The 27285-nt window shown below is 42.9% G+C and overlaps 1 protein-coding gene across 1 annotated transcript; it reads right to left on the bottom strand.

Annotated features, from left to right (window-relative positions):
- Positions 1-4004: 4004 nt before the first annotated feature.
- Positions 4005-4853, bottom strand: LOC136536999 (uncharacterized). Its single transcript, XM_066529110.1, has one exon. The coding sequence runs from the start codon at positions 4851-4853 to the stop codon at positions 4005-4007; it is 849 nt and encodes a 282-aa protein (XP_066385207.1).
- Positions 4854-27285: the final 22432 nt, after the last annotated feature.

The raw sequence follows: 27285 nt of genomic DNA, 5'->3' as shown, positions 1-27285 counted from the left end.
GAACAAATTTAAATTATTATATGTTTATAATAAATCAGTTTGTAATGAAGTAATCTAAATTATTATGGGTTTGTAATGTATATATCTTCCTATCAATTAGTTGTTGATATAGTGTCCTTGTGAATTATTTTATATATTTATATGTTCTGGTCAGATTTGAATTTTCAAATTTTAATTTTTTGGTGCGAAAAAGTACTATAGGGGCGGTTCTAGAGTGAACCGTCTCAAAAATAAGAATTATAGAAGCGGCTGGTGTTATAACCGCCTCTACAAATTATTTTTGTAGAGACAGTTGGTGTTACCAACCGCCCCTATAAATACAGTTATAGGGACAGCTGGTGACACAAGCCGCCTCTACAAATTGATTTGTTGGGGCGGCTTGGAAACCGGCCCTACAAACCCTTGATTTGTAGAGACGGTGTGGTAGTGGCGGCTGGCAAAACCATCTCTATAAACTATCGCCAACCGCCCCTATGTAGCACCCGGTTTTAAGAATAAAATCAGATACACACCATATGTGAGCCCAGGAAGTCAAATCTCACATATAGCTACAAATAAAGGTAATATCAAAAGACAATGCTTAAATATATAGCGTAATAGTATAAAGATTATAACCTCAGAGTATAGACAGCGGAAAGACAACTCCGAACTTTAGGCGAAGACTCCAATACCACAGGGACAACTGGCTGGTTGACCACAAGCCTAATTCCTCCAAACTCTAGCAATCTGGTACCCATCCGGGATTTTTTCCAAATAATTGAAAATAAAGCAAGCGTAAGTATATGTCGTACTCAACAAATATAACATGGGGTTCATGAGGCTCAAAAGGCTGACACTGGTTTAACTACGATTAGCTTTTAATTGTCATAATTTTAGCATAAGAGTAGCAATAAGTTTATCATAAGCCCATATAAACACATGATCAGGTAAACATGAATAATGAATAGCATAAACAATTAACCATTAGTGCGCATCTTCATCATCCATATCATTAGTGTCCATCATCTATTCCATAAGGGTTCTAAGGCCGCTCGTGATCGTGAGCACGACTGATATACCAGTTTTACACTCTGTAGAGGTTGTACACCTTCACTGTGAGTCATGATTTACTCTTTCGCCCGAAGCGATCAGCCTCTTGACCCACTACCAAGGAAGGTCGACAGAGTTCACTATAAAGTCTTTCAAAGGTTCATCTAACAAGTTAGGGCCATTAGATTCACTCGGCAAACAGACATAGAGCCCCCCTTCCCGATGGCACAATGACACGCAACCTATACTCAAGGGGACAGAGGCCGCACTTACCCGATTCGTCAAGCCATTCTTACGCCAATAAAGATAACCACTAACAAGCTAGAAAAGGTCCCCATATTGAGCTAAAGCCAGAGCCATGTAACCCTCATAGTTGTACTGTAAGTCCCGGATGATCACTTACAGATAAGTCCTTAGGAAGAGGAATCTAGAGCACCATAAAAACAGCCCAATGCTCTAGCCCCCTTGTTCCATGTTGCTAAAAAATATCTTTTAATGTTTATTGCATATTACATTAGTCAAGTTACAAGATCATAGTTGTAGTTGAGCAGTAGCAAAGCTACCCAATGCAATACCCCATAGGTATTAAGGTACAAGTACAAAAGACTAGGAAATCCTTAGTGGTAGTCAAGGTAGACATATGCAGTATGAATTAAATGATTAAAGGTATATAGGACAACAAGGAAGATCCCATGTTATACTTGCCTTAAAACACCGATCCTTCGGTAAGCTTTAATCTTCAATGTTCTTCTTCTTTTTTTTCTTGATTACCACGTATATCTCACCGACTGGACTTAATCATAAAGCACCACACAAGCATCCATACAATCATACATGAAGCAAACAATAGATCTAAATTAGAACAGTACACCAAACATAAAATCAAGATGAAAAGTTTGTAAAATGGATCTACGTCTCGCTACGAACACACAGACGCGAAAAACACGCTAATCGAAGCTACGGTGAAAAAGATACATCTACCGAAAGATTCGCTCATAGGAGAAAATATAAAACTATTAGCTTCATGTGTTTTAAATATATAAAAACATATATAAGATATTTCATAGAGATTATAATTTAAGTCAAATTTAGATTTGATTTATAAAACTAAAGTGAAACAAATCATATTCTATTTATAAAATCCAGTTGTATAATTGTTATTTAAGATATGATTCAAACCATAAAATTCCAGTATTAGTGACATGATAAACACTGTTACTAACGCGTAGATCTTGATCCTATGAATCTAACGCAACTTGAATGGACTAAAACGGATCTAGGACGCAGAAGATATGATTTAAACAAGATTTCTTTTAATCGAATAATAGATTAAATCTAATCACGAATTTTAAAAGTTAAAACATACTGAACAGTAGTATGAACATGTAGATTATGAAATTACGAACCTAACGCAATTTAAACGGATCAAATCGGAGTTAAAACAGAAAAGTTATGGCAAAAACAAAATCAGTGGTAAATCTATAAATAAGTGAAAACGTATTTTGGATCTAAACTGATAAAACTACGCTTTCCAAAGAGGAAAACAGATTCTAAAAAAGTGCTATGGGCTGCGGGTTTGAAAATAGAAAACTGGAGGGGCTCTTTTAAAACAAACCAGCGACGGCGGCGACGGTGACGGCGACGGCGACGGCGAGAGAAAGAGGAGAAAAATATAATTTACTACACGATAGATTTCCCAAACTAGGGGCTCCCCTTACGGTAGTTTTGGTGTGCTTTGCTCAAAGGGTTGATTGATATATATAGGAAGAAAAACTCCCTACATCTACATCAACTAGCAATATGGTACTAATTGATGTTGCACCATCCACATTTACTAATGGGCCTAAATAATCATTAAAGCCTATTAGTAAATAAATGTACGGGCCTTTTAGAATTTATTAGTATTATTGCACATGGGCTTTGAGGGTTGGAAAAAAATGAGAGATTTATTATTTTTGGAATTAATTAATTTCGTGGATAAAATAATTCTAGAAAAGTCCATAATTGATATTTAAGCCACGAAAAATATTCTGGGACCTCCGAAAATTTAGGGAGATTTTTCAGAGACACTTTGGAACATGATGAACCCAAATAAAGTATTTGGAGCTCATAGAAATATTGTTGGGAACTTGGAATATAAAGATTAAGGTGAAGGAGATAGGAATTAAATTTTAGAAAGAAGCTGGAAAATTTCTAGAAATAGATATTCATCTCCTAAACATATAAAAACACACATTTTGCATATAGAAACACGAGGTGCGACCGGCATGAATGCAACAAACACGTTTCTACCTTACGATAAATTTTAAATTAATGAAAATTTTTATTTTCCTATGTTTTCATGTGCACAAAAATTCATAAATAAATCATTTTAACTCTATTTTTAAAAGTGGCAAATTTTAGGGTGTTACACCCTACCAATGCTGATTGTAGTAGTGCACGAAGCATGCTTTGAATTTATCTTTTATACTAGGTAGCGTGCTCGTGCGTTGCTACGGGATAACTAACAATTTATACTAAAAACACACGGATCACACGATAAGATAACAATACTGTTAAATTAAATACCAACATTAAAGTGACATTTAATCCAAAAAGCAAAGTTTATGAATTTCACATAGTCACGAAGTGCACGGCGTTACAGACTCACAAACTCTAGAGCTTCCAGAGATTGGGTCGAATCCAACCTAGAGCCTCAGAACCCTGCATCTTTTTCTAGACGGCTTCACTTCGGATGCGCCGGTAGCAATATCAACAATCTCTAGTCGATGGACCAAGTCGTATAGATCCCCATACAATGGCTCAAACATGTAGATTTTGTTCTCCTTGTACTTGGATACACTTATTCCACTGAAGCTTTCATTGAAATATTTAGACACAAACAATGTCTGATCACCGATGTCCCTCACCCTGGACCACTTCGGTGTACGGTCGTAGAGGTTGCACTTGTAGATCGCGCTGCTGTAGGTGAAGCTCTATGTCTCATGGAATGTGCTCACCATGGCACCCACAATGTGCAGCTCACCATTTGATTCCAGGTAGCTACGGTGGTAGAGCCCCGCAGGTGGCGACAGCGATGGTAGTAGTGTCGCGGTTGGAGTAGCGTCGGCAGCGTTGCTGCTGCAGACAGAGATTTCTCTAGTGCAGTCGATCGCCAAGAACTTATCTTGGCAATGAACGATGGACCCCATGGAGAACTCCAGTTTGGTGTCCAGCAGCGTCCATGCACTGTCGATTTCAACCCGATAGAACGTGACCTCCGTGGAGCACCCAAGCATGGCCATGGCCATGCACTCATGGCCGTCGGCATCAGGCGGTGCCGAGAGCACGATCTCATGGAAAAACACGTCCCTCATGTCTTCTTGCTTGATGGCTCTGCCTGTGGCATTTGCGTCCCTGTAGCCGTTGGTGTGATGGAGGACCCACCCGCCGTGGACCCTAGACACGCATTCTGATGAGGACGCCGACGCGATGTGTTCACCTGCTGGCAGGAGCTCAACGCGGGGGGCACGAGCACGGGCACCAGCGAATGGATTCAGTAGCGTCACGGACGCCGCCTCATCCATGAGCGCCACCCACCCACACGAGGAGCCACACACCACCTTGCCGCGCACATCGGGCAGCGTCTTGGACAAGACCTTCTTCTCTGGGACGCAGTAGAAGTCGACGCGGTCCGAGTCGGGGTCGAACGGGAGCAGCAGGAGTGGCACAAAGGTCGCGAATGGGACGGCGGCGCGCCATGGGGAGCAAGCGGATCGGAAGAACGCCGCGTCGTGGCCTAACGCGAGACGCTGCCCGATGGACTCGAGGAGATCCTCTGGCATGCCAGATCTCTAGTCAGGGAGAGGTAGGGACCTTCTCTTGGAATTAGGAGGCTGAGCCATAGAAGACAGATGACATCAACTATGGTTCACGCAAGAAATAGCAAGTGAGGGCGATGGAACACGTGAGCATGAAACCAAATGAAAGGAGGAAAAAGCTGTCCCTTTTGCAAATGCAAAGAGGGAAAGTAATTAAATATAGACAGATTTTACAAGGTTATTAGAAATGCAAAGAGATTCATTTTGTCTTAATTCTCTTTCCTTCTGTGTTAATTCTCTTTCATTTTGCTCGTTGTCATGTATGCTGGTGCATGCAAACATATAATGTGTATATGGATAGCACAATAATTTTCTACTTTCTATTTTGCCGTGATTCCTCTATCACATGACAGACAATATTCAATCAAGGAGAATGGCACGATCAATCAGTAATTAAGATGTCGTGGGATCGCAGGCATGGACAGACGGATGAACCAAAACAAATGTTGTACCAAAAAATATCCACACTTTGATCTTTTTAGTTGTATAGGAGATTTTAGTTCAGTGGCGAATTATATTATCTTGCGTCTTCTCAAGAAAAAAAAACAAGGCAAAACTGATGCCTTGAAATGAAAACAAAATAATTCAATTTTACTATTCGGGAAAAAAAGTTGTTCATCCAGCTTGTGTATAAATACCTGATGTGTCACCTTCCAAAAATAAATAACCTCAATTCAAGTTGTATGAGCAGGGAAAAAGGCAGGTTTCACTGTGGGCAGCGAGTTAAACGAGTCAAAATTTTAAGGGTTCAAACAAAGCAATTGTGTTGCCTAGAAAAAAAGATGCTTCTCTGAAAATTTATGTGGAAATAAATAAAAACTATCGCTTCCAAAATTTCTTTGTTTGCACTCAGTGCTTGCTCAGTTGGTCAGAATCTTAAATAAATTAGTAAAATAGGAAAAGTGCATTTAGTAAACCCAATTTTCCCTTCTAAAACGATTTTGTTCTGAAAACCAACGTATGATTACTCATTATTTTTAGATAAGTAATTGGTCACAGATATGGACTGAACATGTGGATGAACGATGAGTAAACAATAAGAAAAACGTAAAGATGAAAATAGGAATTTAATAAGTAGATGGGTCAATGTCGGCATTTCTTATACTATGAATAAATCCACAAGCGTATGGAACAACATTAGGCCCCGTTTGGATCCTTGAATTAAATTCATTTTAATAATCCTAATTTAGACACATATTAATTAAGCTAAAATGGTTTTATATGGATTATATTTGTATATTATTGTTGGCTATACGAGAGAGCATAGGGGAGAGAGTTAAAGAACGTGTTATAAGTTGCAGAGTAGAAACGTAGAATGATGATATATAGAATGAATTTCTATCTCCCACACTATGAATTTGAGATAGCCTTATATGTGAGCTTTGGAAAGTGGTGGAATGTCAAATTCTAAGCCAAGTAGTCTAATTTATTGAGTAGATTTTAATATCTCCAAACAAAAAGATCCAAACGACCCCTTATAGTATTTTACCTAAGAAGTATTCTAGGGTAATGTATTTTTTTCTCAATGAAGCAATGGTTAAAGGATATTGATAACAAACAAACGGAGTAATTAAAATGCAAGCTAAACCAAAATGGAGGTACGTGATAAATATATCAGTCTCAATCATGACTAACAAAGGTATCTCCACACCTGAAATAAATAGAAGACTAGAAGAGCAATAGAAAGACGGGAGGACAAGTTGAGATCAAGAGGTTTATGAGATGGAACTATTCCATTACTTATAACAAGGTAAGAGAAAAGACTATCTCTATCGCAATTGTAGATAAAAACAATCTTGAGAAAATAGAACAAAGTATATCCACATTTTTTATCATTGTGATCTAAGTATAACCCATAAGCAGTGACACTAACAATAGCTTAAATCAACTATTCCATTACAAGAGATAAGCACTCAAAGGCAATGTGGAAAGTAAGTAAATACATGGCATAAAGTAAATAAGAAAGACCACTACATTAAAAATGAGTGTAATGCCGAGAAACCAGAGTGTATCTTTGAGTCATCTAATCGGCTCAATCATCTAAGGTAAATTACAAAAGTGTGTTAAGATAAAATAGAATATACACTAAATGGAATATAAGAAAATATTAATACTTACTACGGTCACAAAAGGGAACCATGCTGGCTGCAAATTTGGTGCTAATGGCATAACTCCGGGGAGGAATCCAGGTGCCTAAGGAGGAAGTGGGGGACCCGATCATGAACACATAAGTTATGTTTCTCATAGTAATCATAAATCGGCTCCATAGCTATGTAACATTCTCCAACAAGACCAATATTGGAAAGATCTTCGATCCTCTCCGTCTCTTACCAACCACCATTCATTGTATATTGCAAAGTGATCTCACCAAGGTGAAATTAAAGCAAGAAGATACCCTGTGCTAGCACACAAACATGGCCTAGTGGGTTTGTTGCATGGCCGATTAAAAGGAATAAAATCTATTTATTTTGCATCTAACATCATTTGCCTCTATCTCTTGTTCAAACAAACATTTCATCTTCACATCATTGCCTCTATAACTATACATCTGTCCGTTTAACATCACATTTGAATATAACTGCAACATAATCACATTATCTTCACGTTGCAGTATAATCAAACATCTCTAACTTTAACCATCAATTTCAAAAAATCAATGTAATTTCACAACATGTGAATTATATATTATGAAAATATTTCTCATAGTTAATTTATCTAAAAACATAAACTTGTTGCTAACTTAGAATTTAAAAAACAATGGAGAATGTAGGTTGGACGGCTCACTGAAAGTTGAAGATGTGGGCGGTGGCGCTCCTAGGGCTGACAATGGCACACAGTGAATGGGGACAGGGACGGCGCATGGCGGATGATGTCGGGGTCAGGGTTGGAGCCAGCAGCGGCGCTCTTAGGTCTCCTGTTGTCGACGCAGATGCATACAATAGCATGAGGGAGATGAAATGTTGGCTATAGGGAGACATACCGCAATTTCATCAATCTGTAGACTTAGCTTTTGGTGCACATTAGGTGCACTCTCATTAGCCTGTTCAAAGGTCCTAATATGGCTAGAGTAAGGGGGTGAATAGCCGATTTAAAAACTCTACAAGGCACTAGAGCAATTGATTAGTACAACAAATGGCGCAATACAATTTTGCTCTAGCTCTACAAGGGTTGCAAGCCACCTATTCCAACAATTCTAGTTGCTATGATCACTAGGCACACACAAGAGCTAAGTCACTACTCACTAAGTTAGTGTGCTCTCAAAGACTAACTAAAGAGCCACACTAACCAAACTAACAAGCTCTCAAAGACTAACTACACTAAAGAGCTTGGCAACTAGTTTGCAAGAAATGTGAAGGAGTGAGTAATGGTGATTATAACGCCATTTTGAGTAATGAACCAATCATAATATGATGATAACCAATCACCGGGAGAAGTCCAATCACACAAGAGACAAGATTTTTCTTCTGAGGTTCATGTGCTTACCGGCACGCTAGTCCCCGTTGTGTCGATCAACACTTGGTGGTTCGTCGACTAAGAGGTGTAGCACAAACCTCGTCCAACAAATGGACACCGCAAGAATCTACCCACAAGTGAGGTAACTCAATGACATGAGTAATTTACTAGAGCTACCTTGTGACTCTTCGCCGGGGAAGACGCAAGACCCCTCACAATCACTGGAGCCAGCCACGAACAATCACCAACACATGCTGAAGCTTCTCTGCTGCTCCAAGCCATATAGGTGGCAGCAACCACCAAGAGAAATAAGAAATCTACAGCCACAACAATCCCCAAGTACCACTAGATGCAATCACTCAAGCAAATACACTTGGAATCACTCACAATCTCACTATGATGATGAATCAATGATGGAGATGAGTGGGAGGTGTTTGCTTAGGCTCACAAGGATGTCAATTATGTCAAAGTGCCAAGAGAGTGAGCCCCAAGCTGGCCAAACACTATTAATAGACACCCCAAAAAAATAGAGCCATTCCTCTGCTCGTGATCCACCGATAGACTCGCCTGACCAGACGCACCCCGGCGTCCGTTCACCTGCGTCCGGTCCACCGATGGACGCCACGCGTCCTTCCTTCAAACCTCGCTCGTTCTCTCCAACGGTCAAGTCCCGAGCGAGCAATCACTTAAGTCATGACCGGACTCGACTCTCAACCGACTAGACTCTAAGCCACATAGCGTCAGGTCGAGTACAGAGAGGTTTCAAAGCCGTTATTCTATGACTGGATGCGTCAGGTCAGCGGTGACCTAACGTGCCCGAGCGTCCTATCAATACTTCGCTCTACTACGCGCACCTACGGGGATGACGCTAGCGTGCGTCAGCGCTGACCTAGCATGTGATGACCGGACGCACAGCCAGCGTCAGGTTGCTGCGTCCGGTCGCTCTTCCTCACTCTCGGCCAGCAACCGCACCACCTGCTATAATTGACCGGACACACAGGTCCATCCCGACTGCAGCGTCTAGTCATGGACTTTCTCCTCCTTTTCATTTTCTAGGTCCACAACCACTTCGCCCCTTGCTTCTAACTTACTAACCACAAAGTGTAGAACTTGTGTGCACGTGTGTTAGCATTTTTTAAAGCATTTTATAAGGGTCAAAATTAGCACACTAGGTTTCTAAATGCATATGCAAGAATCATGTCACCTAGTGGCACTCGATAAACCACCTAGCCAAAGATTTCTCCTTTTTATAGTAAGACTAACGATCCTAAGTGTGATCACACTCTCTATAGTATCTTGATCACCAAAACCAAAACCCTAACCAAGACCTTGGCCTTGATTTCCATAGGATTTTGTTTTTCTCTTTCTTCTTTTCTAAGTTGAGCACTTGATCATGTTTTGGTCATCACCATCCACCATGATCATCCTCTTGCTCCACCACTTGGAATGGACTATCCTCTCTTGTCTACACACTTAGCACTTAAGATTAGTCTATATGTTTCATCAATTATCCAAAACCAAACTAGGGCTTTCACCCGTTTAGCCACTTTTTTAGCAACTTAACATATTCTTCCTCCCAGTACCAACCGTCACATCCACTGTCATCTCACTGAAATTAGAACACCAACTCAAGAACTTTGAATCAAAATTATCATAAAATAGCTATAAATCTAAAAACGGCCAACAAGATCTAACCTTGTGATCCGGACACTTGTAGAAGATGTGGCCATAGTTGGGACCTTCCTTCTTAAGTTTTGAGTTTGTTGGTTAAAGATCTGGCCATGAACCAAAGCTTTCTTGGACGAGTGAGCTTCTTGGCTCCTCTCTGCACTGAGATAGCTCAGCTAGTAAAGTGTTGAGGATGACGAGTAGGTCCTGACTGTCAGTCTATTAAATTTGAGGGCTAAATCAAAGATGGAGACCCTAATTTGGGGCTCTTGTTGGAGTTGCTAGCCTAACTACCTTCCTCCACTGCCCGATCAATGGCATCACTATCGCCTTGCCTCATCGCCCTAGCTGCGACCACAGTCAGAACAACCTTTCTCACCTAGATTCCCATATGTTCTTATAAACCCACCTCAATAACAAAACACCACACTTCTAAACTCCAAAGTCGAAGAGGATCAAAGGAAGACAATGTCCATGTTTGTTTCCGCTTACCGCATGGTGGAGGTAAAAAATAAAAAAATTCCATCAAATGTCTTGCGCTGCGCGTGATTTTACCGACCATTCATGGGAAAAAGAATCGATAAATGAATTGCACTGCCGATTCCTCGTATCGCGGCCATGGAGCCGCGGTTCGGCTACCACACTGCACAGTCGGAGACGTAGACTCTAGACTCCAAACAGAACCAGTACAGGAGGATGAGGAGAAGCCAAGTGCCTAGTGTCTGCCGATTGGTAGAGCACTTGAAAAGACATGGCTACTCTAGGAACTCTGCCGAATAGAATCTAACATATAGGACATGGTTTGATATAAAGGGCTAATATTTAGTTTTTATTTTAGATTAGCTTTAGCGCATCCAAATTCAAAATAGAAGGACTAATAGATGGACTAACTTTTTAGTCAAGTCTTTAACTATTTGTTAGACATCCAAAATTAATTTAAGTTATTTTTTAGTCCTAACTATTAACTAGGGAGCCGGTTAAAGCGTGACCAGTCGCGCCCAGAGGGAAGCGCGCGACCCAAGGTATTGGCCCCCACGCGTGACAATGCATGCGCAGACAGTTCTGTGAGACCTACTCCCTTCGGCTCCCTCCCCCACTTTATTGACGTTGCAGGCATGCTGACGGAAGAAGAAAAAAAGCGAATTATTTTATTTAAATTGCTATAACTTTTGAATGATTCATCTGTTTTTAAGGGCTGTTTGTTCCATGGACTAAACTAAAATGTGGACTAAAATGTTCACTTTTAGTTCCTAAAATGCCAAACACATGGACTAAAATTTAGACTAAAGGGTTTAGTCCTCTAGTCCATGAGGGGTGACTAAACTGGACTAAAGTGTTCTGAAGACAATCCTGCTCCTCATTACTTCACATCCCACCCGTGGCTAGCAGCTGTAATATCTTCATCTCAACAGGGGTAATATTGTCTTTATACAACTGCATTAATGGACTTTAGTCCCTGGAACCAAACAGGGTCCGGACTAAACTTTAGTCCAGGGACTAAACTTTAGTCCACGGACTAAAGGAACCAAACAGGCCCTAATTCTATTTACACCGGTATGTTCTACGTGATGAGGCGAACAAAACTAGCCCCCACTTGCCTATGTTTCAAAGAATTTTATTTTAGTAACAATTTATGTGTAAAATTTTAATAGGAGATTTATAAAAAGAAGTTGCTACCATATAATACTAAACTTACTACTCCAAAAATAAACTAAAGTTTTTAATTTGGTATGCACATTGGCAGGCCGTAAACGATCGTATACGATCATGGATTATAAGCTGGAACAATATTTTTCTCTCACATCAAATCAGTCAGCAGTAAATAATCCACGATCCAGCCCAGCCAGACGAACAGGCTAATAATAAATTTGTTATATAGTATTTACATAAAGGTACTAACCCTCTAAAGAGAGTAACAGACCAAGAAAAGACAAACTGCAAATTAGAGGGACTAATTATTAAAATAAACATTGTATAAACTGCCAATTAGGGGGCAAGTTATTATAAAACACATTACAAAAGGTCAGGATACATGACTTACTACCAACCGGAGGCATTTATTAGAAAATGAGGGTAGCGATACAAAACGAGACAAGCTACAACCTAGGAGTAAATTGTTAAAACAAGCATTACATAAGCTGCTAGCTAGAGGGACAAGTTATTATAAAACCCACTATATAAGCCAAGAAACATGATCGGCTAAAAATTGGAGAGGCATTTATTAAAAAGACAAGAGTAGCAACCCAAAATAAGATAAGCTACACCCTAAGGGTCTAATTATTAGATAAAGCATTGCATAAGGCGCTAACTTAGAGAGTAAATTATAATACAACTAACATGTCTGATCTAGGAATGCATTCAAATCTAAAAGGGTGGCTGAGAACTGAAACTAAAAAACATGACTGAAAACTAAAACTAAAAAATACTGAAAAAAACTTGACTAAAAACTGAAACTGATGGTATATTCTTTTGTGGCAAGTTATGTGTGCAATGGCTACCCTTTTGTAACAACTTATACATTATATGTGAGAACTAATATGCAGGATTTAGAAAGTCGGACCTAAAAGGGTGACTGAAATCTAAAACTAACAAAAAATAAAAAAAAACTTGAATGAAAAATGAAACTAAAAAAAGCTGAAAAAACATGACTGAAAACTAAAACTAAAAAGAAATTAAAAAACATGACTGAAAACTGAACTAAAAATACCGAAAAGAAACTTGACTGAAAACTGAAACAAGGGTAAATTCTTTTGTGTCAACTTATGTGTGCAATGATTATTTTTTTTGTAACAACTTATACACTATAGGTGAGACGACTAATATGTAAGATTTAAAAAGACATTGAACCTAAAAGGATAATTGAAATCTGAAACTAAAAAAAATAAAAAAATGACTGAAATATGAAACTAAAAAAATACTGAAAACTGAATAAAAAACATTTAAAACCTCGTAAAACTGAAACTAAATGAAACAATGAAAAAAAAACAGAAATGAAACAAAAACTGCTCCTTGTTGTACGCATCAGCAGGCAAACAGACACGGAGCATTGCAACATTGAGCTGATGTAGACATCATCCGCCCATAATGTGTACTGGTCATTGCTGTCCGCGCTTCACTGTGGGTGATGTGCTTGATATAGGAAAAATCTTGAGAAATATGGCTCATATGTCTAATATGTTTTCTCATCGCGTTGCTACGAAAGGTTTGTCTATTTAGTACATTAAATGAGAAAATATGGGAACAAAAGGTAACATGGCTTTTTTCATTACAATGTTGTAAACCAACATAGAGGTTGGTTGTCATTACATGGTGCCTATTCTAGGCCAGTAAATCAATGACATGTTAGTGGAAAAAAGTATTTAATGGAGTTGGGCTCAAGCAACTAACACACTTAGATTCAAAGCACATCATTGGCTATGATTACATTATAGGTGGAAAGAGCAAAAACTACAACATAAGTACGCCTCCTAACGTGAGGGTTTACAAAAGAGTGAATTATGATCCACTCCCCTTAGGCGAAGCTACAACACATTTCATAAATATGGAATTACACGAAAGATTACACAGCGTCGAACATTAAATTACACCGGGATTTAAAATTCAATGGTTAAGAGCAACCTAGTATAACCAAGACTTACTCCAGAAGTCGGGGTAGACGAGGGCAATGGAGAAACAACAAGATAATAATTATCTAAAACATGACGTATGACCAACAGGTGGGCACATTTAATGTCTCTCCTTTACATGTAGAGATTTTTTCACACGCGCAGAGACACCCGCTCCTCCTACAACTTCACATGCCTACCGAGGCTTAGCTTGCCAAGCACAACTAGCAGACACGTTTATATATGTCCCGTGGTTGTCTGCTTTTATACTGTGAGCAGGCTACTGTTTACTTAGTCGTATAATTGGAACACCATAAAAAATATAATCTAAGAGCAATCACAATGTTGCAGAAAAGTAGTACATAGGCATTAGAATAGTCTACCAACTAGTTGAAACATTGTATATTTTGTATGTATCAGTATGTCTTTGGTTACATGACACACAGCATGTAAGTTAATGCACTTATAGAATGTCCCTAGGTATACGTGAATTTTTAGAGTACTGCCAGCGGGTGTGCTAGTCCTTGTCGCCATAGGCAAGTGTGCTTGCCCAGAATTATGCTGATGATTCTTAGGTTCCAAGCGTTCTGTGGCCAAGTTGCTTGTTAACATGATAATAGAGTTTGATTAGGAGATGTTCCTTCTCATTCAATATGGAATACATGTCATCACAAATGTGCACCACATGTATATATCTCAAAGTGGCAAACAGGGGTGGGTACATATGCGAGCTTACACATAGCCAATGTACACACAAACTACTGCAGGGATGAACTACAATGAGGGCTTCTCCAGTGGGGATAGAAAAGCGACTCATCATCCAACGTGGAGGCTGAAAAATCGACCGACTGGACTATACGACTCAAACAGAAGAGAGAGAAAAATCGACTCACGTTTCAGGGTCGCCTCCTCCCAAATAAACAAAGAATTCGGCCCACCTGTAAGAGCCAAAAGCGGAGACGGGGCGATGGCGCCGAAGCCGAGTCGAGCGGGGGCGAGCGACTCAGGCGGCGGCGGCAGGCGACGAGTCAAACAGCGGCGGCGGCGGCCAATGAGTTGAGCGGCGGCGGTGGCAATTTGCATCGTCTCCACGTAGAGGGAGGTCGGCCGGCCTGCGTGGCGGCGGCCGCCATTTTGTGCGCCGGCCCTAGCAGCGACAACGTACGCGAACTGCAACAATGGGTGAGCAGTTGAGATGCGCCGGCTTGGACGAACCGCATGTGGCCGCGTCAGACCCGTTGCCTGCGCATGCGTCCGAGCGACAGGTGTGGGCTGCGCTGCGTACAGTATCCATCTGCATGCCTAGAGTTGAGATAGGAAACATGTGGAGCCCACTTGCATGCAAAGGAATCTTTTTAGCGTTCAAACTTTAAAATGCGATATTTTTCAAACCATAAGTCCAAATTATATGTCGTTTGTACTATGTTGTTGGAAATCATTTTCTGAACAAAATGAGATCCATAATGTCTATATTATGACAAAGTTACAAAATGATTTTTTAACCAAACACAACAGAAAATAGAAAACCAAAAAAACACTCACACACGCCACACCCAGCTGACGCATGCATGCACTGGCCTCGCACTCTTGGTTTGCACGTTGCGTGCACTACTGGCTGCTGCACCTGTGCCGCTGGCCGCGTACTGCATACACCGTTGTCTGCTACTGCTGCCACTCAGGGCATGTTATTTATTGTTTTTTAATTTGCCATGGGGCCTATGGTACTGTTGGGCCTAGAGTTGACTCATAGTTTCAGTTGATGTGGCTGCTTTTATTTGAGATGGGTTGACTCACCACTGCGGGTGTCCCTTAGGCCATAGCTATTGATTCCTTGTATATGAACTACAAGGAGGACACATGGAGACACTGAGAGGGCTGAGAGGGGTGTGATGAAGTAATGGATGACACATGCTTATATGGGCAAGAGTTGGAGGACGAACGGGCGCCTCTGCATGCATGGGTGCAGATGCAAGTATGGTAGCCATATTAATGGCGACCAACCCCAACCATCGACCACCTCAGCAGCAACGTGCACACAACCCAAGTCATCTCTTAAATGCATGGATGCATGTGTAAGTATGAATGTTCCTACATGGTCAGTGAATTCTTTTTATCTGATGGTAAGGAGAGGCATTAAATGTGTCCACCTGGTCGACTTGTTTTTACCTGATGGTAGCATGGAGAGGAGATATTAAATGTGTCCACCTACTTTCGACCCACCCTGCGTAGGTGAAGATATCGAGTGCTTTCAAATTTACTGAGTGAATTTCTGGATAGCTTAGGGAGGCGCTCGTGCATGCATGAAAATTTACTGCCTAGTATCTATTAGTAGTAAATTCATTAATGTAGAGGAAGAATGCACATGTGATGTAAATTCCTAATGTTATAGTAACTTTTTTTTTATGTAAAGGACATGTGAAAGCACAGTGATGTAAATCCCCGTACCGTAGTAACATTTTACATGCAAAGTACACCTACAGAGAAGCAAGTAAGGCCCAAAATACATGCAAAGTACACAAACAAATAGCTCATGCATGCATGTAAAGCAAGCAAGGCCCCAGCACCAGGCACGTGTGCGTACTCGCATGCGTGCCGACCACCATGCTAATTAGACATCAGGCATGCATGTCGAGAATCCACCGTCCCCTGCTACGCGTCACCGTCCATTTATGTGCCGCATATAATCACCAGGGAAGCCCTACCTTATTGAATGCGTCCACTTGCTTTATCTATTCACTGTCGAATGCACCGAGGAAGGTCGGTTGTGATATGCTTCATCTGAGTCGTGAAATTTTCATCTAACGCACCAACAGAACGTACGTAGACACCTTAGCAGGCCGCCGATTCGGCGTGCCTTTATATGTCTGATGTGTACGCGAAAGGTCATTGTGTACGCACCTTGACATCAAAGTGTGACGTGCGCGCGCAGGTACAAGAAGATTGGTAGGCATGCTCATCTCGATTTTCTTTCATGATTAGCATCAGTGGCCCGATTCAAACTGTTGCGTATTATAAACCTGCTTCAATATTTTCGATCCAGCCCACTTCGTGTTCATATAGGCTGCTACCTCGGGCCGCGTCAGGCTTTATGGCACCGTACGCGCGGACGCGGATGCAGGCCGGGAGTCGCGCGCTCTAACAGGAGCGTGACCGTACGCGCAATAGCCTTTCCAATTAATTAAGGGGTGTTTGCTTCCAGGGACTAAAGTTTAGTCCATGTCACATCGGATGTTTGAATATTAATTAGGATGACTAAACATGAGTTAATTAAAAAACTAATTATACAGATGGAGACTAATTTACGAGACGAATCTATTAAGCATAATTAACCCATCATTAACACATATTTACTGTAGCGCCACATTGTCAAATTATGGACTAATTAGGCTTAAAAATTCGTCTCATAAATTAGTCGTAATCTGTGTAATTAGTTTTTTTTTTCTATATTTAATACTCCATGTATGTGTCTAAACATTCGATAGGATAGGGACTAAAATCCGGTCCAAAGGAAACAAACACCCCCCTTAGTCATGACGGCTCCTTCGCTTCCACTTCCACTTCCACTTCCATCGTCCATCGTCCATCGATCCTTCGCTTCTTCAAAGTTAAGCAAAAATTCGAGCAGTTCCATCAATCCATCCAAGATTTGCTCCCGTACACCATATAGGATCCCCGTTTCCCCTGACGAGTGACGACCGATAGCTGCAACTGCAAAGGTTGGGGGTGGTGGCGATGGAGCGCCCGTCCCTGCTCGACAGGGGGACGGCGAAATAGACTGGGCGCAGGCGGCGAGGAAATACGTCGAAGCGGTCTCCTCGGGCGACGAGGCAACGGCGGTGACGGCCACGCTGGAGGTCAAGCGGCTGGTCAGCCACGCTCCGGATCCCGCCGTGCGGCTCGCGGTCCGGGCTCTTGTCGGCCTCCTTGCGCGGTCGCCGTGGCCGCCGCCTCGTCTGCAGGCTGCCGCCGCACAGGCCCTGTGCTCCGTCGTTCGCGTCGACAGTGGCAGGTTCGCCGCCGAAGTTGTTGATGCGGGCTTCTTCCCCGTGGCGCAGCGGCTGCTCCGGCAGTCCGAGCAGGTGCCCCAGAGGATCCTGCTGAGGTGCCTCAGCTGCGTCCTATCCTTCCACGCCACTAGCCATGTGGAGTTTGCCAGGCGCGGTGGCGCATGTACCTGTTTCCGGGTTGCTCTGGTGGCACGAAACGGCGCCTGGTGGAAATTCTGAGCGGCCATTTCATTGGGTAACTTGGCGTCATGGACTAAAGCAGCTCAGGCATCTGGGATGCTTGGTGGATCAAGTGTTGGCCGATCTTCTCTTGTCGCCATGGGTGCGCCGCTGGCACTGGTTGGATTGCTAAGGGATGTTGATTCCTCAGCAAAGCTTGTTGCTGCCAATGTGCTTGGTATAGTCTCATCAAGTGGATTAAACATCCTATTGATTCATCAATCTGGCGCTATACCTTTATTTTTTAAAAAGAGGCAAGCCTCAGCTTTTAAGAAAGCAGTGGTTCGATACAGACTGGGAATTTCAGTTTCGAATAAGCACAAAAGACAGTAAAAAGCCTAAAACATCCACTAAATCTCATATATGTCGGTGGACACCATCGCCATAGGCTTGAAACTCCTCATCCAGCGCAGGACCTCGTCCTTAATTTGCGTGATGCGCTGGCGATCCTCTTCCTTGAGCAAGAGACTCCACTTCTGCATGAAGGATAGCGCAATATACATGATGTCAGAAGGACTCTTTGGAAACTTGTGCTCAATGGACATCTTGTTCCTGTTATTCCACAAAGCCCAGGCAAAACCTGCAAATACAAACAGTATTAATCTGACTGGCAGAGGCCCCTTGCCCAGCAGCCAAGTTTCAGAGAGATCTTTCACAGAATGTGGATGAGTGTTCCAGCAGATCTCCTTCATGAAGCCCCACACCATTTTAGCAAAACAACAACTGAAGAAAATGTGATCAACTGACTCTCTGCCATCCCCCAGGCAGCAGTCAATATCCCCTTTCCAACCCCTTTTTACCAAGCTAGCAGCACACTGAAGTTTGCCAGAGAAAAAAATTAATTTTCAGAGGAACTTTACATTTCCAAATATGCCCAGCAACCCTGCTAGGCATTCCCCCACTAATCATGAACCTATAAAGGGATTTGGTAGTAAAATGACCTTTCTTTTCTAACCCCCATCTAATGATATCAGTAGTATCTTGCTCAGCGCTATACCTTTATATGCTGAGCTGCTAAAGGAAAACCACCCACTTGTGAAAGATATCGTGGAAGATGTATTCTGCACCTTGGCTAGAATCAGGAACATTAATGGAGTGGTTTTGGAGAATCTGGTTGGAATCCTCAGGGGTGAAGATGACCTTGTATTAAGTGCTGCTGTTGATATTTTGCTGGCTGTTCCTGAATATCAGGACATCCATCCTTTCCTCAAAACTGCTGGAGCAATAACTGTTCTTGTGGACCTTATGAGGAACGGAAATCATGATATTATTGAGAAAGTCACAGGAGCTATTGCACAGTTAAGCTATGAGGAGTATATCAGAGAAGTTCTGATGGAAGTTGATGCTATTCCCATTCTTTTAGACTTGGTTCATGGCCATTTAGGGGACTTGATGGAGTCCGCAGCAGCAGAAGCTTTGATTAATTTTTCTGAAGATGCATCATTGTGTCAGGAGTATGCACCAGTACTACAAAGGATACCGACGACACTTTTGGCATTTCAAGATCAGTTTTCTCATTTCCACATTTCTCAAGGTCACTTGATTCAATCTGTGAGAAGGATAGAGCAGCGTTTGAACCCACAAAGAATTTTGTGAATCATGGTATGTATGCCTTTTAAGTCTTTTGAGTAACGATGATACACACATGCTTTAACATGATAATTATCTTTTATGATGCTTGATGCCTGTTCTGACTTCTGATGGAACTGGCCTTGAAGGCATTTGATTTTAGTGTATAGTTGCACGAGTAAACTCCAAGCTCAAGATTGGAATTCATCAATGTCTATGAACTTTCAAATATTCAGGAAAACTAATAAGCACATGGTACAATATTTTTCTCTCTCAACAAATCAGTTGTACAAGTCAGCACAAGCAGCTTATAGACCAGCCGAACAGGGCCGCAAAGACTTTCGTCTAGTAGTTTTAACAGGATAATTTGCTCTAGGCATAGACTTTCATCAAGTATTTACTGTTGGGGGTTAGGTTGCTTAGTAGCTGTATTTGTTCAATGAAAGCTGAATCAATTCAAGATTAAGGTTAGGTTGTCTAGTAGCTGTATTTTGTTCAATGAAAGCTGAACCAGTTCAAGATTAAGGTTAGGATGTCTAGTAGCTGTATTTTGTTCGATGAAAGCCAATTCAAGACTAAATAATCTGGGAAAGGGACAACCTGAACTAAAATCAAAATAATGTATTTCGTGTATATTAGAGGCGTTAGTTATTAGCTGATTGGGTTAATTTAGAAGGTTCGAGGGACAACCACGCTCAATTAGAGGCAAATCTGTTCAACCTTACCATAGTTAGTTGATTGGGTTAGTTTGGAAGGTTGAAGGAATATTACGAAAGAACAGAGGAATTATAGTGAGTGGTTAGCTAGGGAGGCTATCTATATGTAATATGTATGGGGACTATAGGCAAGTAGAAATTAGAAGAAAAAGCCTTCTCTCTTGCTGGCCGTGGGCAAGGCCCCCGGCCGGCCCCCTCTCTCCCTCTCAACCATAGCTGCCGCCGTAACATATGAGGAATTATAGGGAGTGGTTAGCTAGGGAGGCTATTTATCTGTAACCTGTGTGGGGATTAGAGGGCAGAAATTAGAAGGACAAGCCATCTCTCTTGCTCGGCGCAAGGCTAAACAAATTTGCCTCTAATTGAGTGTGGCCGTCCCTCAAACCTTCCAAATTAACCCAATCAGCTAACTAACGCCTCCCTTCCAAATTGTCCCAATCAGCTAGCTAATGCCTCTATGTTAGAGGCGTTACTCAGCTGATTGGGTTAATTTGGAAGGTTCAAGGGACAACCACGCTCAATTAGAGGCAAATCTGTTCAACCTTGCCTTAGTTCATTTTGGTTAGTTTGGAAGGCTTGAGGAATAATAGGAAAGAATAGAGGAATTATAGGGAGTGGTTAGCTAGGGAGGCTATTTATCTGTAACCCATATGGGGATTAGAGGAAAGCAAGAATTAGAAGGAAAAGCCTTCTCTCTTGCTCGGCTGTGGGCAAGGCCCCTGGTCAGCTCCCTCACTCCCACTCAACCCTAGCAGCCGCCATAACATCTGGTATCAGAGATGCCAGGTTCTGATGAGGGCGACAAGCTGTCGAAGATGCCACCACCGCCACCGGATCCCATCGCCAAGGCGCTGGCCGACCTCGCCTAGCATATGGTGTCTATCTTCGCACACCTGGAGGCCCTGGAATCCCGAACACCGACAATCACCATCTCCACTACCATGCCACCGGGGTTCCCCTATGGCCTGCCACCGTATGGGACGACGGTCGTCTCCATGCTAGATTCTGTCGTAGATCTGTCCCAACTTCCATCACCTCCTTCATGTCGACGACACTGCTTTTGCTGTTGTCGTTCCTTCATGCGACATGGGCGACACACCATCTTCAAGTGGCGGTGCCATGTCATCCCTGCAGACCAGCTCTCCGCAGCAGCAGCCGCCTTGCAGCACATCAAGAAGATTAAGGAGATTATGCAGGAGCAGCTGTGTAAGAAGAGTGCCCGCTAGGTGTCTGTGGCGGAGCAGCTGGAGGCTGCAGCACCCGGCCTCCTAGCGCATCAGCAGTGCAAGAGATTTCCAATCTGCAGTTGATTCAGTCCCACACCCCTTCATAGCTCCTCCAAGTTCTGGTTTGCCGCACAGAGGACCTCGATCACGTCCGTCGCATCGAGGATCTTGGGCATGTTGTTCCCCCGCGGGCAGCAAACTTAGAGTCCGCGTCGGTGGTTGGGGAGGCGCGCCCCTCCTCTCTTCTTTGTTCGGTGCGGACTACATCAATGTCCACTTTATGTTCACTAGGCAGCAAAAATAAATAGTCCCAATCTATTTTAGGTTGAGAATAATAAAATGAGGTGATATATAAAAGGCTTGTTTTTAGGTGTTAGATCTGTATCGAGTTGAGTCATCATTATAAGCTGGTTAGGTTGTAGCTCGAGGATGGGCTTCTTGTCCAAAAGGGGTGTAGTGTTAGAGGCATTAGTTAGCTGATTGGGTTAATTTGGAAGGATTGAGGGACAACCACGCTCAATTAGAGGCAAATCTATTCAACCTTGCCTTAGTTAGCTGATTGGGTTAGTTTGAAATGTTGGAGGAATAATAGGAAAGAAGAGAGAAATTGGAGTGGTTAGCTAGGGAGGCTATTATCTGTAACCTGTATGGGAATTAGAGGCAAGCAGGAATTAGAAGGAAAGACCTTCTCTTTGCTCGGCCATGGGCAAGGCCCCGGCCGGCCCCCTCTCTCCCTCTCAATCGTAGCCACCACCATAACAGTATATTGTAGCAGACTGTTTACATTAGCCAATTTTCTCTATGATCACAAAATAAAATAGGAGCTAGTGTTTTTTTGAAGGTCAACGGGGGTAGGCGTTCCCCACCTGATTTCATATATTGTCCCAAAATGGCCCATTATATAGTTTACAAGGTATTTTGTACATGACAACAAACACCCCAGCAAAAGGGTGAATGGTGGCACAACCAATAGTACACCAAAAGGGAGAGAAGACTACAACACGGCATAAGAACTCTTCGACGATGCCTCCAGGGAGGTGAATGACGCATAGGCATAATCATCGTCCGCCGAGAAGAAGCTTAGCAGGGCTTTCGCCAGAGTCTTGTGCCGAGGAGAGCCGCAACGGCCTAGCTGACCAAGGAGAGGAGGCAGCAAGAGGTTCTTCAACGATGCCTTCAAGAAGGAAAATGCGCCCGATGGTGATCCTCATCGCTGGCCCAGCCAAGAGTTGAGAAGAGCTTTCGCCCAGAAACCTCACTATCGAGCTATGGAGACGGCCCTCTACCCTCCCTGACAAGAGGCACATGGGGGAGGGCAGCCGCGTACACGCAGCCCCGCCGCCGTCATGCCCGTGGCCAAACCGCGCGCACAGCGCACATACGTGAAGACGCCCAAGGCCACGCAGCCCCGCCTCCAGCAAGCCCGCGGCCAAACCGCACGCCTAGGGCCCTGCACACACACACATTAAGAAGAGACGCCATACCACAGAGCAGCTCCAGAAGTACCCGTGCAGGGGCTCCGCCACGCGGGAGCACTGCAACAGTGAGGTCACGCCAGGGGGGTCTTACATGAGCACGTATCCGCGTCAGGTCGCGGAGCGCCGCACAAGGGCCCCCGTCGACCAGGGGTGGCGAGCCGCCCTGCCGGTGCTCCACCACTCGGGAGCACCGCGACGCCGTCGTACAACGCGAGCACCAACACCGGGACACGGCATCGGGCCGCTGCGCACCCACACCGTGCTCTTCGCTAGCCCTGTAGAACCGGGCGGTCGGCTGCCGTCGCGCCTAGTAGGCCAGGGCCGACAGATCCGGAGCCAGGGGGCCTAGATCCACATGCCGCCACCGGGAGGACGCCGGAGACGAGGGGGAGGGGGGCGTAGCGACCAAACCGTGTGGAGCTTGGCTAGTCGTCGTCGCACCAGCAGATCCGTGGACATGGGGCCCAGATCCACCTCGCCGCCACTAGAAGGACGTCGGAGACGAAGGGTATGAGAAGGGGAGGTAGAGGACTCGTGGGGGAAGAGGGAGACATGGATGGAGGTCCCGTTTTTAGGCCCTCCACGGGCCGCGCATCGGAGGGCGGTGCCAGCGAGCGCCCCCCGCCCCCCCCCCCCCCCCCCCCCCCCCCCCCCAGCGACTCGAAATCGTTCACGAGCTAGTGTAGCCATTTTTTGGCTCTATCGGCTCCGGTTTCTCTCACAACTTTAGCTAGAGCCGGATCAACTAGAAGCCCTCCCAAATGGGCCTTGGTCATAGTCACAGGATATGTTCTTAGCTTGTATGTTGCTTTTTATATTTGGTTATCTTTCATAGTAAGACGACGTTTACAGTGGGTTCAGGCTATATCCATCGGTGGATACAGAAGGCTGATTTTTTTTTACCTCAGTTACATTTAATTTCTAAAATCAGAAACTTCATGATTATGTAAAATTTTGAATTTCTATGGTGGTTTTTAGAAACTATGACCAAAAATAAGAAAAAGTTTTATTTCCAGTTCTAGAAAAGTTTGTTGTTTTAAGATATTGATGTTAATAGATCCAGTTTTAAGTTCTTAAGCAGTTTAATTATCTTTCATTTGAAATCATTTATACTATTTTTGGATCCAATGGCTCTATCTCTCTCACAACTAAAAAGACTAAAAGTGGATACTGTTTTGGTGCAATAAAATTTCGTCTCTCCCAAATAAAAAACTAAAAGTGAACACTGTTTTGGTGCAACAAAATTTTGCATCACCTTCGTCTTGCCGGCCCGTGCGATCCCACGTCCATGAAGGAAAGCTGTCGGTCCCGTGCGATCCGACGTCCGAAGGAAAGCACGTGAGGGAAAGAGCACGCCTGTGCAATCACACCAATCATGCTCCCACGTCCGACCCTTAACCTGGTAACAATCCAATCCCACGCTCACCCCTTTCCACATGCTCACCCACGCCGCCGTCGCGCCCTCCCCACGCCGCCGCCATTCCACGGATCGACGCCGACATCACCCGCGCAAAAGCCGCCGGAAGAGCGGGGGCTTCTCCCACGCCAACGCCACCGGCCAGTAGCACGCCGTGTCCTATCCTCCCCTGTCGTTGTCCCAGCCGTGCGGCGAGATATCAAGATCCAGCCCTGCAATTTTTGTCGAGTCCATGGCTGCGCGCGCCCTAGCCCTCCTATGGCATCGTCTCCTCGAGACCTCAGGCAGGCAGCGATGACTACATGGAAACCCTAGCCACCGCCGCACTCCAGTCGTCGTCGTACATAGGCCCAAGGGGAGCAGCGGCAAGTCCACGTCCTCCCTCCGGTTGCCGCGGGCATCCTGCCTCCCGGAGCATCGGCCACCGCAGGTCCCCAAGGCGCCCCCACGTCCATCTAGGTCAGCCCCACCGGCAAATCAGGCCGCCCCGCGTGGCCACTGCTCTTGTCTCTTTATGAGTTGATTACCAATATGTGTTTGCAATTACTTCTGCACTACCTACTTAAAAATGCTCAATCTCTGTTAATTCACATCAATGTGTTTTTAGCTAAAGTAAATTTGTTTATTAATTTGATGAATTTGGGTTTAAATTTACACTGCATGATAATGGAGTTTATGCAAAGTTAACATATTCTCTTAAGCATGGTTCAGAGCAAAATGATGACCATGAGACAGGATATTCAATTGATTGGCCATGAAATTTGACATGACTGGAAAATTAAAAAATCTAGCTGGTCCATAGATTTGAGCAAACGATACGAATAGTTACTTTCGTACAACATATATAGATGATCTCTTTGTGTTCATCTTCATGCCTTGGGCACTGAGATATGGAAGGTATGACTAGCAGCTTGCTTATTCTCCCTATGGATACATATGTCAGTTTATTTCCAACTATGTCAACAAGGGTGTCATTCTGCTTCTAATTTTCCAGGGGTGTCATTCAGCTTCTAACTTTCCAGGGGTGTCATTCAGCTTCTAATTTTCCATGAAATTAGCTTTTAGCGCTATGCCGCTATGGTCATTTTAATTCATGCTTCATATATATCTTATACGTCTTATGTATCTTTAGCATGTTTTTATGCATGGTTATGAGCAAAAAGTGCTGAGATGAAGTTGGCCTGATTTCACATTGGACATGGGGTGCTCAATTATGATAGTGCCAATGCCAGCTTTGTCTTAGATAGAAGCATTCATTTAAATTTGTTTTCTAATTACTGTTCAAGATTTGCCCTACTAATGAAAATTGTTCCGTATATATGACAGGAACAGGGAATGGTTAGTTTTGTACACATAGCAAAGAATGTGAAAGTAACGGAATTAAGTTTGTACCAAGATGCCATACTTGATGCATGCTGTCAGAACATTCCTGCAGATGATGAGTTATGGTCAGTTTCTCCCTAATTTAAACCCTTTTCCCCTTCTATAGTCAATTGTGATCAAGTCTGTTCTTCCTAGCTTATGTGTTCCAAATAGGTAAACCTATTCTGCTGTGAATTTATCCTTTTTAAATTTTGCACAAAAAAATAGAGGAAGATGGCTCAGGGAAAAATGATTGCCTTATGTTTAAATGATGCACAACTTGACCAATATTGTTGAGTCCATAGCACGGCCACACTACTGGCGTTAGCCGGCGCAAGACCAATATTTTTCTAGAATTAACTTTGGATTTAATGTGGCCTGTAGCATTAGCACGAACAATATACTTCACTGCTAATAGGATTTTAATTGGGATTCAGGATCCGTTTGAGGCAAATTTACAGCAGTGATCATAGAATTATGTGCTTGGTACTACATAACAGAATTATCTTAGGTATTTTGGGCAATTTAGTTTAGTTGTTGGTTTGTTGGACACTTCACCAGTGAAGTTGCGGTTCTGTTTGGTTTCGGTATAAATAAATAGAAGCTTTATGTTATTGAAGAATAAATATTGTCGAATTCTGTTGGTTTATTTCTTTGCTCTGTCATACATTTTGGATTTTGGACTTCTACAGTTTTTATTATAATAAGCTTATGTTCTGATTGGGAAATGAATGATTTACCATGGGCATTGCTTTGCATTTTTATCATAGTTGGCAGTGGGATGCGGTCTGTGGTAGCAAGGCTGCTGGGCATTGAGAATGGAAGCAAGGCACTTAGCTTTGGTGGTGGCAATGGTGCAAGCCGGGCTATTGCCAGAAGCAGCCATATTAGAGGAGGCCTTTGTACATCTGCGGGCCTTGGTGGATCAAAGGGGCCACAAATTGTGATGGCAAGGGTACATATATTGTATTCAATGTTGCTGATACACTATTCATCAGTGACCTCAATTTCAGGAGATGGTATTCAGTCATTTTACTGGATGCAAGCTACGCACAGTTTTTGTCAAGGTTCAATCTTCCTTTTGGCATTATATGGGTTTAATCCTTTTTCATTTTTCATTTTAAGATGTTGGTTTTTTCCATGTATCTCTTTTTTTTGCGAGCTATAGTGTTAGAGACAATTTCAGTTTATTTTTTGCTAATGTTAATTCTCTATCATTGATGTTGGTAAAACATGATAGGAAACTATCACTTTGATCACCAGTATCACTTGTCGAGGTTTAGTTATGTCAGAAAGTGCAATTTTGATCGTTACTAGCGGAGCAAAATCTAAAGCACCACCAAGGTTACCAGTCAGTCAGGCTACAACACGTAAATTCCTGGTGTATGCCAAACTTTTTATTGTATGTAAAAAATTGGAAGGTTGTATATGTATCCACTATATTCTGATATCATTGTTGTCATGTAAGTAATCTTTATTTAGTATCATGTCATCAGAATCATGTTTTTTATTTTAATAATATAATATGTGATCGATGGTTTTTCAAAATCACCAAAACATATAAACCATTTTGGTTGTTTAATTTGTGGTGTCCTGAATATCATCGTAGCGTTAGCACGGGTAATATATTAGTGGGGGAAAGAATACCGGAGTTAGGACTTGGAGGAGTAGTGAGG

The sequence above is a fragment of the Miscanthus floridulus genome, chromosome 2 (genome assembly GCF_019320115.1).
Source record: "Miscanthus floridulus cultivar M001 chromosome 2, ASM1932011v1, whole genome shotgun sequence".
Classification (NCBI taxonomy): Eukaryota; Viridiplantae; Streptophyta; class Magnoliopsida; order Poales; family Poaceae; genus Miscanthus; species Miscanthus floridulus.
Note: the sequence above shows the minus strand (reverse complement) of the source record. Positions and strands in the feature narration are given on the sequence as shown.

Coding starts and splice junctions, on each gene's coding strand:
- LOC136536999 (XM_066529110.1), bottom strand. CDS start 4,853: ATGCCAGAGGATCTCCTCGAGTCCATCGGGCAGCGTCTCGCGTTAGGC.